Source organism: Cladophialophora psammophila (assembly GCF_000585535.1).
Source record: "Cladophialophora psammophila CBS 110553 chromosome Unknown aczJe-supercont1.3, whole genome shotgun sequence".
Classification (NCBI taxonomy): Eukaryota; Fungi; Ascomycota; class Eurotiomycetes; order Chaetothyriales; family Herpotrichiellaceae; genus Cladophialophora; species Cladophialophora psammophila.
In genome coordinates this window covers 976306-989777 of record NW_006912924.1, presented here as the reverse complement: position 1 = coordinate 989777, position 13472 = coordinate 976306, and the positions used below count along the sequence as shown (strand labels likewise).

At 52.9% G+C, this 13472-nt stretch overlaps 6 protein-coding genes across 6 annotated transcripts; 2 read left to right on the top strand and 4 right to left on the bottom strand.

The window, feature by feature from the left end:
- Positions 1-156: 156 nt before the first annotated feature.
- A1O5_02548 (uncharacterized protein) lies at positions 157-772 on the bottom strand (the record flags this gene model as incomplete). The annotated part of the gene is made up of 2 exons (XM_007743162.1): positions 157-564; positions 683-772. 2 exons carry the CDS (start codon positions 770-772, stop codon positions 157-159), a joined length of 498 nt encoding a protein of 165 aa, XP_007741352.1.
- Positions 773-2192: 1420 nt separating this feature from the next.
- A1O5_02547 (guanine nucleotide-binding protein subunit gamma) lies at positions 2193-2542 on the bottom strand (the record flags this gene model as incomplete). The annotated part of the gene is made up of 2 exons (XM_007743161.1): positions 2193-2319; positions 2388-2542. The coding sequence occupies 2 exons, from the start codon at positions 2540-2542 to the stop codon at positions 2193-2195; spliced, it is 282 nt and encodes a 93-aa protein (XP_007741351.1).
- A 959-nt stretch (positions 2543-3501) lies between these two features.
- A1O5_02546 (translation initiation factor 3 subunit A) lies at positions 3502-6923 on the top strand (the record flags this gene model as incomplete). The annotated part of the gene is made up of 3 exons (XM_007743160.1): positions 3502-3543; positions 3605-3829; positions 3891-6923. The coding sequence occupies 3 exons, from the start codon at positions 3502-3504 to the stop codon at positions 6921-6923; spliced, it is 3300 nt and encodes a 1099-aa protein (XP_007741350.1).
- A 408-nt stretch (positions 6924-7331) lies between these two features.
- Positions 7332-8837, bottom strand: A1O5_02545 (uncharacterized protein; the record flags this gene model as incomplete). The annotated part of the gene is made up of 2 exons (XM_007743159.1): positions 7332-8531; positions 8661-8837. 2 exons carry the CDS (start codon positions 8835-8837, stop codon positions 7332-7334), a joined length of 1377 nt encoding a protein of 458 aa, XP_007741349.1.
- An 873-nt stretch (positions 8838-9710) lies between these two features.
- A1O5_02544 (uncharacterized protein) lies at positions 9711-10484 on the bottom strand (the record flags this gene model as incomplete). Its single annotated transcript, XM_007743158.1, has 2 exons — positions 9711-10334; positions 10413-10484. The coding sequence occupies 2 exons, from the start codon at positions 10482-10484 to the stop codon at positions 9711-9713; spliced, it is 696 nt and encodes a 231-aa protein (XP_007741348.1).
- An 810-nt stretch (positions 10485-11294) lies between these two features.
- Positions 11295-13451, top strand: A1O5_02543 (uncharacterized protein; the record flags this gene model as incomplete). Its single annotated transcript, XM_007743157.1, has 1 exon — positions 11295-13451. The coding sequence occupies one exon, from the start codon at positions 11295-11297 to the stop codon at positions 13449-13451; it is 2157 nt and encodes a 718-aa protein (XP_007741347.1).
- Positions 13452-13472: the final 21 nt, after the last annotated feature.

The window sequence follows — 13472 nt, the reverse complement described above, 5'->3', positions numbered from 1 at the left end:
TCAGTTATTCATCCCATACCTTTGGCTATATTTCATACAGCGGCCACTTCGTCGTCGTTGAGCTCTCTCTCGCTGCATAATTTACAGTCTGTTCTTCTGTGAAGCAGGAGCTTGGAACAGGTAGCCTGGTCAGTCAAGGCCGGCAGGCCTAGTATATCATTTGCAGTCGTCGCATTCCTCTTGAGTGCTTTTTTGCTCCGGTTTGACATTGACCTTCGACTTGGCTTCAGCTTCGCCTTCCGCTGACCGGGCGTGCTGGGAGCTCCCCTTTTTCAAGCTCCGATCAATATGCCCAAGATCTCTGCCGGGCTCGATAATATTTCGAACTCGATTCTTCAATTCCTTGGTCTCTGGAAATCCGCCTTCGGTCTTGCGGTCCCAGATCACCGTATCGGCCACTTGCATCGCCGGCTCCGCTGATCCTTCCGAAGCAGCAGTTGCGCGCGAAGAATTGTCAATGACATGGCTCGTCGTAACTGTGACTGTGAATATGCCCCCAGTCACCGGAATTAAGGCAATCTCGCCGATGCCGGTGCTGAAAGTCTGGAGCAATTCCTGGGCGTACTACGTGAACATTGTCAGCAGGCAGTAAGAAAAGAATAGAGGATGCTATCGTGCTCCGCAAAGATCCCATTTCAGAATAGCACGTCCAAGTAACAGCATCAAGCATTGATGGACTCACATAAGCCGCCCGCAGATTCCATTTACACTGCGTACAGAATGCTATTGCGATACGCGGCACTTTTACCGTTGAGGAAGCCTCGCTTGCCATATTTTGCCGTTGATGGAAAGCGCAGCGGAACGTGTGCCGGGGTTCTTGGCCCTGTTCTCGGGGGGTTGAAGTTTATGCAGAGATCAGGGGCTGAATGTTGCAGATTTTTGCGGGACACGCCGATTCCAGTATGGCCTCAGAGTCGATTTTGCCCGTAACAATACGATGGCGGGAAGGCTGCATGCGGTGGGTGGCTGGCTAAAAAAAAAAGTCGTGGCGTGAGAAGAATTGGTGCCGGGCTTCGTGGCGACGTGACAGGCAATTGATGATTCTGCTAGCAGTGGTCAGGCAATTGATGATTCTGCTAGCAGTGGTCAGACAGTGGTGATGGTCCTCCTCAGCAACGATGTACCTCGCACGAGATGCCTGGGTATGGAGTACCGAGTTTTTGGATGTTCCGGGTCGTATGGCTCGTATGGCTCGTACAATCAGGGGCAGCATACCAGGCCCATTGGCTTCCACTCCTCTGGACAGCTTGTGGTGGTCTGCTTATTCAAGCCCAAACGGAAGCGTCCCTTCACCCAGTCAGTAACCCGAGGCACAGTTCCCAGCATCTCGGTTGCAACGCGGGCGATTATTTTAGCCAAAAGGGTGCCCATGCCCCGAATCTACCGAGTACAGGGTCCCTGCCTAGTCTTTGTGGGACAGCCATATTGTTGGGGCTCTCTTTCACTCGTTATCGGGACATGGTCTCCAAGTGAAGAAGAAAAGGGAAGGTCGCGTGTGCCTCGGTGGGCGATCCAGTCAAGTAAGGGGCTTGGGGGGGGGGGGTTATCCTTGCACACGTTGTTCGGGGGCGGCGGTGTGTCCTGCTGCTAGGGGCTGGGGATCCCATGGCAGGTGGGAAATTCCCAATCTTCCAAACACAATGTGGGATTGGAATGTGGCGGCTTGCCCTAGATGTGATTGAACAGGTGGAGGGAAGCTATTGTTGTATAGGATTGTTCACGGGGTGTTGAGAAGTACTCGGTATGGAGGAACAGATTGTGCATGGCACTGTAGATTCAATGTGCAGGAGTCAGGCTGATCCCAAGTTCACGAGTCTGGTAACCACGATAGACTGGACATAAAAAGCGCGGTTGTGGAAATCAACAGTCTTGGAATGCATTCAGGTAGCCACCTACATAATTCTCACAAAGAGAAATCCAGGTCGAAGCCTCGACAGGATCAAGAGAAGCTGAATCTGTCAACCAAGTACAAGGCGCAGCGCAACGTACATTAACACCTCGTGCTGCTTCTCCCGGTGATGGTTGACATACATGAAAACCTGTTGCGATGTTACGTGACTCTGACAATTCTGGAACGCCCCCTTTGCGCCGGATGCTTTTTGAAGACTCGATCGATATCCTACCGCACCCCTCTTAGAGTGCTCCATTGTGTCTTTTGGTGACCCAAGCCGAACAACTTCAATCGAACTCGATTACATGACAGTGCAGCACCCTTCACTACCTCCGCTCTGTGGATTGTATGGATCTTCTTTCCTGTCTACCTGTCCCCAGACCGAAGGTACCATGTAGTCTCGTGTTTGGTTGCAGTAGTTGATCAGGCTGCGCACAGGTCAATGTTAGCGCATGGATCGCGTTTTTCGCATCGCGCAGAGCTTTGTGCAACCTACCTCATGGATGCTTCCGCAACTTTGACACGAGGTCTCTCGAGATCTTCCTTGAGACGCGAGTTCAGTTCTTGAAGCCTTCGAAGTTTAAGATCCGCCATGCTTTGTTTTTTGGATTTGGCATCTCCCCCATCCCGTACCGCGTATGCTGCTGGCATGGTGGATTCCGGCAAGAAATGAAATCGCAGCGATCGAAAACAAAGGCGTGGTAGTCGAGGGTGCAGGTGATGTCGAAGTCGTTGTGGTGGCAAGGGTTCTCAAAATAGTTGTATCGGGAAGGGTGTGCGAGATGTTCGTAATGGCAAGGGTTTTCGAAATACTCGTAATGGCAAGGATTTTCGAAATACTGGGTGCGGCTTGGGGCGAGGTTCTTTTCAGGGAGACGACGGGTGACTCGACGCAGAGTTGGAGTGGGAGTTGGCGCTGGCGTTGCTCGACTGACCTTAGGGACCTTTGGGACCTTGGGGCGTGGGGCTCCCTGCTTTGGCTTCTTCGCTTTCTTTGGAGGAGAGGCGTATTGCTTGTCGTAATAAGCTGCCCACTGATCCTGTAAGTTGTCGATGGCGCGAACTTCCTTGCGTACAGAATATGGAGAACGGTAGCTGCGATCGAGCCGAAGCTGGTCAGGATGAAGGCCTTGACGGATAAGTGCCTTGGTCTCTGCGAGTAGCTGGAATTAATAGGGATCAATTAGCAGGGGGGAAATCAATCTACTACCTTCCGAAAAAAGAGGAGCCATCTTGCTTTGAGGCAAGCGTCTCGGCGTAGTCATTGCGGGGGCGCAAACGAGCAGGTTGTGCAATGTGTGTTTGTTTGGGCTCACGTGCAGCACGTGATGGAAAGAATACGGAGACGCATTGAAGTGCAATTTCTGTCCGAAAATTGTCGCCGGAGAAATCTTAGTCCGGCAGAGTCAAAGTGCCAAGCTGCACAACACTGGGCAGTGCGAATTCGATCACTTTTGACATCGTCACAAGGCCCCCGTCGGCAATCAGTCACAGTCACAAGTTCATCTCTAGGACAGACTCATCGGCCATCTGGATAGAGTCTTGAGAGATATCATTCATTTGATCATCTCTTCCTATCTCTCCCGTGACTCAAACAGACGGCCATCAAGATGCCTCCTCCACCCCATATCCGGCCTGAGAATGTGCTCAGAGTAAGGCGAAAATCCCTGAAATTCCATCCAGCCGCGCACAATGACTGACAGAAGCCTTCAGCGAGCGCAAGAGCTCATTGCCGTTGACCAAACCCAAGCCGCTCTCAATGTCCTGCATGAACATGTCACCTCCAAGCGTTCACGGAATAGCCCCATCTCTTCCCTGGAGCCGGTTATGCTCCTTTTTGTCGAGTTGTGTGTCGACCTAAGAAAAGGCAAATCCGCAAAAGATGGACTTTACCAGTACAAGAATATCGCGCAAAACACGAATGTGGGAACGATAGAGGTATGCTCTTTTGGAAACCCAGCGCTCTTTTTGTTACGTGATGCATGCTGACGAGACGCAGTTGGTCTTGAAAAAATTCATTGAGCTTGCCGAACAAAAGGTTCAGGAGGCTCAAGCCAAAGCTGATCAAGTTCAATCATCGCTTGAGTCAGCGGCCAGTGCCACCGCGCTTAATGTCGAGGATCTCGAGGCCACTGAAACTCCAGAGACTATCCTACTGGCCACTGTCTCCGGCGAGCAATCCAAAGATCGGACTGATCGAGCGATTGTTACACCATGGCTCAAGTTTCTCTGGGAGACGTATCGGACCGTCCTGGAAATTCTGAAAAACAATGCTCGACTGGAGGTTATGTATCAGAGCACCGCCCATCAAGCATTTGATTTCTGTCTCAAGTACACGCGAAAGACCGAGTTCCGTCGGCTGTGTGAACTTCTGCGAAACCATGTGCAAAATGCCGCGAAATACTCCTCCCAGATGCACGCCATCAATCTAAATGAACCCGACACCCTGCAGCGTCATCTCGAAACGCGCTTTCGCCAGTTGAATGTGGCGGATGAGCTTGAACTATGGCAGGAAGCTTTCCGCAGCGTTGAAGACATCCACATGCTGCTCACACTCTCCAAACGACCAGCGAAGAACGTCATGATGGCCAACTATTACGAGAAACTCACAAAGATCTTCCTCGTCAGCGACAACTTTTTGTTCCACGCTGCTGCATGGAATAAATACTACAACCTGCTCCGACAGTCCGCAGCCGCCGTCGCGTCTGGTCAGTCTCCAAAGCGCGATAACCCTGCTGTCACCGAGGACTCTCTGACCAAGGCTGCCTCTTTTGTCTTGCTCTCCGCCCTGGCCATTCCCGTCATCAGCACATCTCGTTCGCGAGGTGCGTTGGTCGATGTCGACGAGGCACGGAAAAACAAAAACAATCGCTTGACCAACCTTCTGAGCATGCCATTTGCTCCAACAAGAGCAGGACTCTTCAAGGACGCGCTTAGCAAGGGCTTGCTCAAGCGGGTTCGGCCGGAGATTCGTGATCTCTACAACATCCTCGAAGTCGATTTCCATCCCCTTTCGATTTGCAAGAAGATCTCACCTATTCTGGCTCAAATCGGAGCAGATCCCGAAATGGAAAAATATGTCCTTCCTTTGCAGCAGGTCATTCTCACTCGTCTCTTCCAGCAGCTTTCACAAGTGTACGAATCAGTGGAATTGAGCTTTGTTACCCGGCTCGCTCAGTTCCCAGCGCCATTTGAGGTAACTCCCGCTATGATCGAGAAGTTCATCATGAACGGTTGTAAAAAGGGCGACCTATCCATTAGACTTGACCATATATCTGGTATCTTAGCCTTCGACTCTGATGTCTTCTCCTCCGCAAAAGCCATCCATCCTGGCAGTGCAGCAGGATCGGCAGAGAGCGAAGCCGGTTCAGTCCAAAGACTCCAGAATACCCCGGCCGAGATTGCTCGATCGCAGCTTACAAGATTGGCGAAGACTTTGCATGTGACATGCATGTACGTCGACCCGTCGTACAACCAAGCTCGTCTGGCGGCGAGAGAGACCGCTCTAGCTCGTGCTGAGGCCGGAGCTGAGCAAGAGCACCAGGAAACTCTCGAAAGGCGAGTTGTCATCGAGAAGAAGAAGGAAGCGGCTTCTGAGGCTTTCCAAAAGAGACAGCGAGAAGAAGAAACTCGTCGCCGCATTCGTGCTCAGCAGCAGGCAGAGGCCGAGTCTCAACGGCTACGTGACGAGACAAGAGCTCGTGAGCTCAAACGTGTCAAGGACGAACAGGCCCGCATTCGACGCCAGGAAATAGAGAAACAGTTAGCCGAACTTCAAAGTGGCATGAAGATTGATCTTCACGATGTGAACATTGACGAACTTGACTCCAATCAAATCCGGTACCTTAAGTTGTCGCAATTGGAGAAAGACAAGAAAGAAAAGGACGAGCGCATCCGTGTCACAGCCAAGCGTCTTGATCACCTGGAGCGTGCATTCCGCCGGGAGGAGCTCAAGCACCAACAGCAAGATTATGAGAAGCAGCGAGAGGAGGACATGAAGATCTACGAGCAAAACAAACAGCTCATGTTGAAGGAGGCCCAGGAGAAGCATAAGGAGGGTCTTGCCTTGAAGCATCGTCTCAGCAGACTGGTCAAACACTACGATTCCTTCAAGGGTCAAATCACGGAGCGCCGTGCTGCCGAGTTTGAGAGGCTCCGCAAGAGAGCCGAGCGGGAATTTGAGGAAGAGAAGCGGAAACGGATCAAGGCTTACCACGAGGAGAAGGCCAGACAACGTGAAGAACAAGAAGCCGAAGAGCGTCGCATCCGCGAGGAGGAAGAGCGTAGACAGCGCGAGGAAGAAGAGAAAGCCAAGGCCGAGGAAGAAAAGAAACGACTTGCTGCCGAGCGACGAGCTCAGGCGGAGGCCGCTCGGGTCGAGCGTGAAGAGGCCGCGAGAAAACAGATGCAACGTGAGGAAGAAGCCGCAGCCAGGAGAGCGGCTCGCAAAGCCGAACAGATGGCACCGGCACCGGCACCGGCACCATTCTCTCGCGCAGGACCAAGAGAAGCAGCTCCCATGGAGGCCCGTACCGAGTCTCAAGAAGGTCCACGAACTGCCCCCCGTCTGCCCCTGACTAGCAAAGCCGGTGGAGGTTGGCGAGAGCGACAAGCTGCAAGGGAAGCTGCAGGTCAAGGTCAGGCTCCGGCCGAAGCTCCGGCCCCGTCTCAAGCTGCGCCTTCGGGTCAAGAGCCACCATCTCGTCGTCCAGGCGGCTATGTTCCCCCTCATCTGCGTGAAAGCGGGTCTGCTCGTGCTGGTGCAGACCACCCACCTCCTCGTGATCACTACCAACCCCCTTCTCGTGACCACCATCCACCACCTGCGCGCAATGCGTCTGCTTCCCCCGCGAACGGCGCACCAAGCGGACGTTATGTGCCGGCGCACATGAGAGACGGAGGGCGCAGCTTGTCAAGGGAAGGCGCCGGTTCTCCAGCACAGGGAAGTGGTGATGAGGCAGGGCAGAGAAAGCCTGCGTCGGCAGCGCCGGGAAGGTATGTGCCTCCAAGCATGCGCAATCGCCAGCAGTGAAAAGTCAGGTGCAGCATTATCATCTCGGAGGAGTCCGACAAAGTAACATGCGAGGCAGCTGAGGAAGAATGAGGAAGAATGAGGAGGTGGAGATAGTGGTGGCGGTTGTTCATTCTTGCCTAAAAGCTAGGTGCCTGTAATTTAAGTCTCGAACCATTTGAGTTAGTCCTTCGCATCATCCAGATCGAGACGGCCACATAGTTGTTGTGTATTACCGGCGCAACCAAAGACGGAGGCGCAAGGCCAATGCAATTCCCATAGCAACTGCAACACATCTGTTTTGGCAGGACAACTGGAGGCGTAAGTGCCGTGTCGATCGACGTGGACATCGTCCTCGCTGCTCAGGGCTCGCGTTCTCGCAGCTTTCCCCTTGCAATTTCTGCCTTCCTTCCGCCCCGTCTTGACCCTCTATGTGGTAGAAGCAGCAGCGGTAGAAAAGGCTGGAGGGGCCGACAGCGTAACCTCCAAGACAACCCTTCCTACCCCTTCTCCTCCTCCTGCCGCTGCATCCTTTGTTGTCGTGTCCATTACAACGCGACTCCTCCCGCCGAGCCGGTCCATCTCGCTGACGAACTCGTCCACTCCGCCGCCCACGCCGAAGTAGACTCTTTTCGCGGCGACCCAGGCTTTGGGCCCCGGAGGCGCCGTGTCTGTTTCTGTCTCTGGCCCAGCCCTCGTCCCCGCCCCGGAGCGGCGGTAGTAGGAGGAGGCCAGGAGGAGGTTGAGAACGGTTTCTGAGAATGTCTTGATCGAAGTGGGTGAGTAGATTGTTTCGGAGGCGAGGATGAGTAGGTTGGTGGGTCGTCGTTGGTTCTTGGCCATGTCTCCCGCTTGTAGTTGAGATCCTGATAGTGATGATGCTCCTTTCGCATCTGGTGAACTAACGAGCTCAAGAAATTCCGGTCCCCATCCGCCCGATATAAAATCAAACGACATCTTGTCGGAGGCCATGTCCCGGATGGTCTTGTTCACGAAGGTCTCGCCTCCTAGTGCTTCGAGGTCGAGGTCCCCGCCCTCCCAGCTGTCCTCGTCTCTCGCTGTCACCTTCCCCGAAGCGAACAGATAATTCAGGAACACGTTGGGCGCGGTGGCCAGTCGTAGAACATCGGCGTTGTAGTCGCAAAGCGTGATTTTGAGGCTCCCACCGCCGTCCTCGGTTACCTTCCTTCCCCTCCTCCTCTCGAGGAACTTGTGCATGAACATCAGACTTGGCACGGCGCTTCCGGCGCCGAGTTCGACAATTTCCCAATCCTCCGCAAAGTCACCAGGAGGGCGATCACAGACGGCGGCGTGGTCGAATTCCGAGTTGACCAGCGAGGCTAGGTCGAGCGCGCATTCCCACGTCTTGAAACCCCCTTCGTAAATGCCCGAGGATAAATCACCGCTTTCCAAACCCGAGAGGAGCGTTTGGGCGGTATCCTCCTCTTCGGCGGACGGGTTCGCTTCGGCCATGAGTTGAGCGCGGATGTCAAAGACCGAGCGACGGGAAAGTCTGGTCACGGTGTTGTCGTTGTCGTCGGCGGCGGAGTTGGCGTCTGCAATGCCATGGTTTGCGGGCCTGGCTATATGCAGCTTGCTGTATGATATCTGAGATGGAAGCGATGCTAGCTAGGAAAGTCGGTTGGTCATGAGAACTGAATCCTCTTGGTTTTTGTCCACGGAAACAGGGGCAGTGGAGCGATTTCTAAACGGAAAAGCCATGTTTTATACATCCCGCAAATCAGAGATGGAACTTACCAGTTCTTCCAGCAAATGTCTCTCCGGGTGCACGGTAATATTACTATGTGGAGGAGACGACTTCCCTGGATCGGATAACGTGTACTCAGAGATTCTGCTCGCGAGAGCCTCGTGCTCTTGGGCTTCTTCTCCGTCGTCCTCGATGTCATCACCACTAAAGCCGAATGAGAAAGACATGGGTATTCGTGAGAAGGCTGCTTGGACTTTGAACTCCTACAGAGGCCTTGGACACGGAGACGACGAAGCAAAAGCTTTCAAAGTCGGAGACGGAAGGGGAAGGGGAAGGGGAAGTGGAAGTGAAAGTGGATCTTGTCTTGGCTTCAGACAACCATTTTGAGCCCGCCCAGTCGCTCGTAATAAATATCACTTCTATTCAGCTCCCTCCCCCAGGATAGATAGCCAATTATCGTGAACGCTTGCGACCCTGCAAACGAGTAGATTACTGCCATCACCCTCCTCCCTTTCTTCTCCCGCCGCCCAGAAATTACGATGGTCAAACGCTACCATCGAATTTGAGAAACTTAGGCCTGTTCCCTGGTTTTGCAGCAGATCCGTCTATTCTTGTTCCAGACACGAGTGCCATGACCTTTGCGAAGATTTCAGAGTTAGCTTCATCCGAAAGATGATAGCTTCTTCAGCGAACGAGCCTCTGGGTTTGGGTGCTCTCTTTCATACATGAAGGAATGTTCCACTGGGAATACTTCACAGCTCACTTCAGTATGGCACCTGTCAGTCAGCCTGGGACATTTGGGTACACCATAAACCTCAGAAGCATTGATATGATATGATATGGATGGAGCATGGAGTACCCTACAACGGAAACAGTTGTAGACAGAGCAGAACAGAACAAGATAGAGTAACGGAATGTTGGACTAGCATTTATGCCAAGCCTTCGGCCAACCTGCTCTCCCTGGGCTGCCTGCAACCCATCTTCGCCATACATGGATTCTCTATAAGCAGTCGTCCTTTTGAAGCGTTTCGGTCCATCCTGGATTTTCAGGGCTTGAAGTTGAGGCCGACTGCACTCGAGGTAATTTGCCTGCAAACTCGCTATCTTCGCCCCATTAATGCGACCACTTGGGGTCGCTTTTCATCCCACTCGTCCCATACAATCGAAAAGACGGCCGTGTGTCTCCCGGGCTGTTCTTCCTGCGTGCCGTTCTTGATCCTAAGAGCTTCTGCGGAGAGTGCGACCTTGCCGCGCGGAAACACGCGATCCCACCTCGCGATCCCCTCAAACTCGAACCCGATCCGCAACGCAGTTCTTCGAGATGCCGCGTTCTCCGCGTGGGCTCTCCATGCAACGCGCCGCAACCCTAGACCGCCGGCGGAGGGCGGATCCAGTGTCCATAGAAGAAGAAGCCCGATGGCATTCGTTGCCACGTGGGTGCGTTGAAATGCCGGGAAGATAATAACGCCCATCTCTGTGACGGCGTCGTCTTTGTTCGTGCCAATCAAGGATACGACGCCGGCGAACTTTCCGTTCACACCCACTTCTCCAGGAGAAGCGACCTTGTCAATGACGGCAAACAGACAGTCCCCAGGCGATGAGGAAATACCCTCGTAGAGTCTCATGAAGTCTGCCTCGTCGTTTATTGTCGGAAAAGGAATGTATGTAAACATGTCCGGGTGGGCCTTGATCATCTCGACAAAGGGCGCTGCATGGACACTGGGCTGTGGTCGAGTCAGGCTCTACCATTTACGCCGAGAACTTTTGCCTTCGGCTCCCGTGGAAGTGATGTGAATACATACCTCAAATATCTCGAGGGCGACGAGATCGTTCTCGAGGCGGCGCTGCTCATAGTGAAATGTCGCTGTAGACATGACGCCTGCCGCTTGCTTGACCAGCCAGTCTCGGTTAGACTTCGCAGCCGCGCAAAGCCACTGACTGGGAACTGATATGTTTGAATTATCCTACCCAAGTACCTCGTACGGAGTGCGGAGTCCAGAGGCAAGCAAGTCTTTTTTCCAACAAGAAACACCGACAGCAGCGCTCACCGCCAGTCTCGGTACCTAGTCAGTAGCAGCAAGGTACTGCTCACTCGGTGTCTCGACCGATACGGCCCTGTGTCATGGCGTGCTAAATATTAGTGCCTGGAACGGTGGATCGAGATAGCTAGCTAGCCAGCCAGCAACAGTGTTGCCTAACTCCAAGCAGCTACGAATAGGTAGGTGCTCAATCACAGTTCATTCGGTGCAAGATACACCGGGGGCGGGTACTGGTACGGGAGTATACACCGAGTACTTACCTAGATATCGTGTACTCCGTTTCAAGCTCGCATGGCAATCCATAGGTCCCGAGTACCAGGAAGTATAGCGCGAAGACCTCATCACCAATATTCTCCACGTGACCGAACCTCCCGCCGCCCTACTCATACTCGGCTTACCTTCCACTCCTCGAGCCTCACCATTTAAGATACCTTCAACTTTGGTCAACTTTAGTCCACTTCGGGTGACGAGATCTATTTCGGATGCTGGGGGATCCTAATCGGGCCTCCATTCCAATCTGCCTAGACCGCTCGGTTAGGCTCCCCCTGTGGTGCTGTCGGGATTCTTGTCATTCTGTGCCTCGAGTTGCAGTCCGCTGTGCTCGCCTTGGAGCAAGACCAGTATTGCTGAGCAATAACCTCGAACATGGACCCGAGCAAGGAAGGTGGAGCACAGAGTGCGGGCCGAGAATCTCCACACGCTGGTGCATTTCAATACGATCCTCTTCCTACCGATGATCGTCGAGTAATCCGAGTTTTGAGTCTTCTACCAGGTGCAGAATCGACTCCGATAGCGTGCACTTTAATGTTTGCCGCTCTTCCGTCGGCTGAGACTCGGATACCCAAGGCCATCGAAATCCTCCCTGGCCCTATTCCTGTACCTTTCTGGGGTGATCTCAAACCAAAAGAGCCTAATGGCAATCACAAGTGTAATGCTAAACTAGATGTACCCTCTCAATTTGCTCTTGCCGATTACGACGCTCTGTCCTACGTTTGGGGGGACTCAGCTCCAAACCAACAGATAGCCCTCAATGGTTGCGGATTCGAAGTTACTCCAAACTTACACGCCGCATTACGCCATCTCCGTGACGGAAGTGCTGAGCGGACGCTCTGGGTGGATGCTATTTGCATCGATCAATCCAATACAAAAGAAAAGGAGCGAGAGGTTTCGCGCATAGACAAGATCTACTACCATGCGCGGCAAGTTGTGGTATGGCTGGGAGAAGGGACCCCACCTAGTGACATCGCGATGGATTTCGCAAGCCGGATATATGAGTGTTTTCAGACAATGGACGATCACGACCCGCGGAGGTTCAAAAACAAACCAGGGGGGGAGTACGACGAAGGCTTCATTTATTGGATGGACAGTGGAACTCGAATCTCGGTTGTCGATGAGCTCCTAGACAACACACACTTAGAATCATGGACATCTTTTCACGAGCTCCTCCAAAGGCCTTGGTGGGAACGAGCATGGGTGCTTCAAGAAATTACCCTTGCGAGCAACATCTCTGTTCAATGTGGAAACATTTCCAAGCCTTGGATCGTCATTAATGCGGCTGCGCAAATTGCATACGACACTTGGACTATAGTTGCCAGTCGTCCAGCCCAGGGCGGTTCGTGGATGCCAGCGTCGTCGCGTGATGTTGTTGGAGCGCTCCTCCATACACGGCACAGATGGAGGCAGTATCACCGCGTTATCCCAAGTAAAGTGGCTACAAGAGAAGTCAATTACATTCCAGAACGTGCGGAAGGTGCCTTACAATTCTTAATGGCGAACACTCAACGCAAATGCAAACTTTTGCCGGATAAAATCTTCTCAGTCCTGGGGCTGTTGCCGGAGGCACTAGCCAAAGCGATCAGACCCAACTATCAGCACCCGAGCGAGAGGGTCTTCAAGGAAGCTGTGAGAACTTTCATCCAAGTGACCGGATCCTTGAACATCATCTGCCATTCTCAATATTCTCCATGGCAGCAGGCAGATCTTCCTTCCTGGATGCCTGACTGGACGAGGCAGCCCAGGATGGCAGTTTATGCTGACCAAGCCCACACGGGCCTAGGCTTCTACAATCCTGTCGGCGATACGAAAGCCTGCATAACCATTTCCGACGATCTCTCGGTGTTGACTGCTGAAGGCTTTGTTGTTGGGACGGTGAAGTTCGGCTTGGTCGAGTTTGCCCTCATTCCTGGATTGGCAAAAGTGTATGGAGAACCTAGGCAGCATAGCGCCGATATCTTATCCTATCCGAATGGTCATCGAGTTGTAGTCGTTCTCGGCCCTGGACGAAGCAGGCCCTCAGATCCGAGCTATTGGAATTTTGGACAATCATTCTGGCAAATTATAGGTCCGCACATCAAAGGAAAATCCTACTACGAAGTAATGGAATTCGACCTCCTCTCGCTTTTCCTTCAGTGCCTTCAGAAGAGATTGGCGGTGATGAGATCAGAAATCCCGGCTCCGGAGGAGTCTAGATTCCTCTCGGGGGATGAAGAGGCTGAATTCGCCAACATTCCTGCAACTGTACATTCCTTATTGGTCGGCAGGACACTCGTCGTCTTGGACGAAAAGATCATGGGATTCGCGCCGGATTTCACTCAGCCAGGGGATTTGGTATGTCTACTCAAAGGCTGTGATTCACCCGTGATCCTTCGCAAGCAGGCAAACGCGCCATACATGTTCATTGGAGACTCTTATTTCTTGGAATTCCAGAGAGGCGAAGGCATGGAGGGGCTGAAAGAAGGGAAATACACGCTGGAAAAGTTTCCAATGGGACCGGCTCTGCGCGCAGAGAGAGCCAAATTATGAACATGGATCTATTGCCCCGGC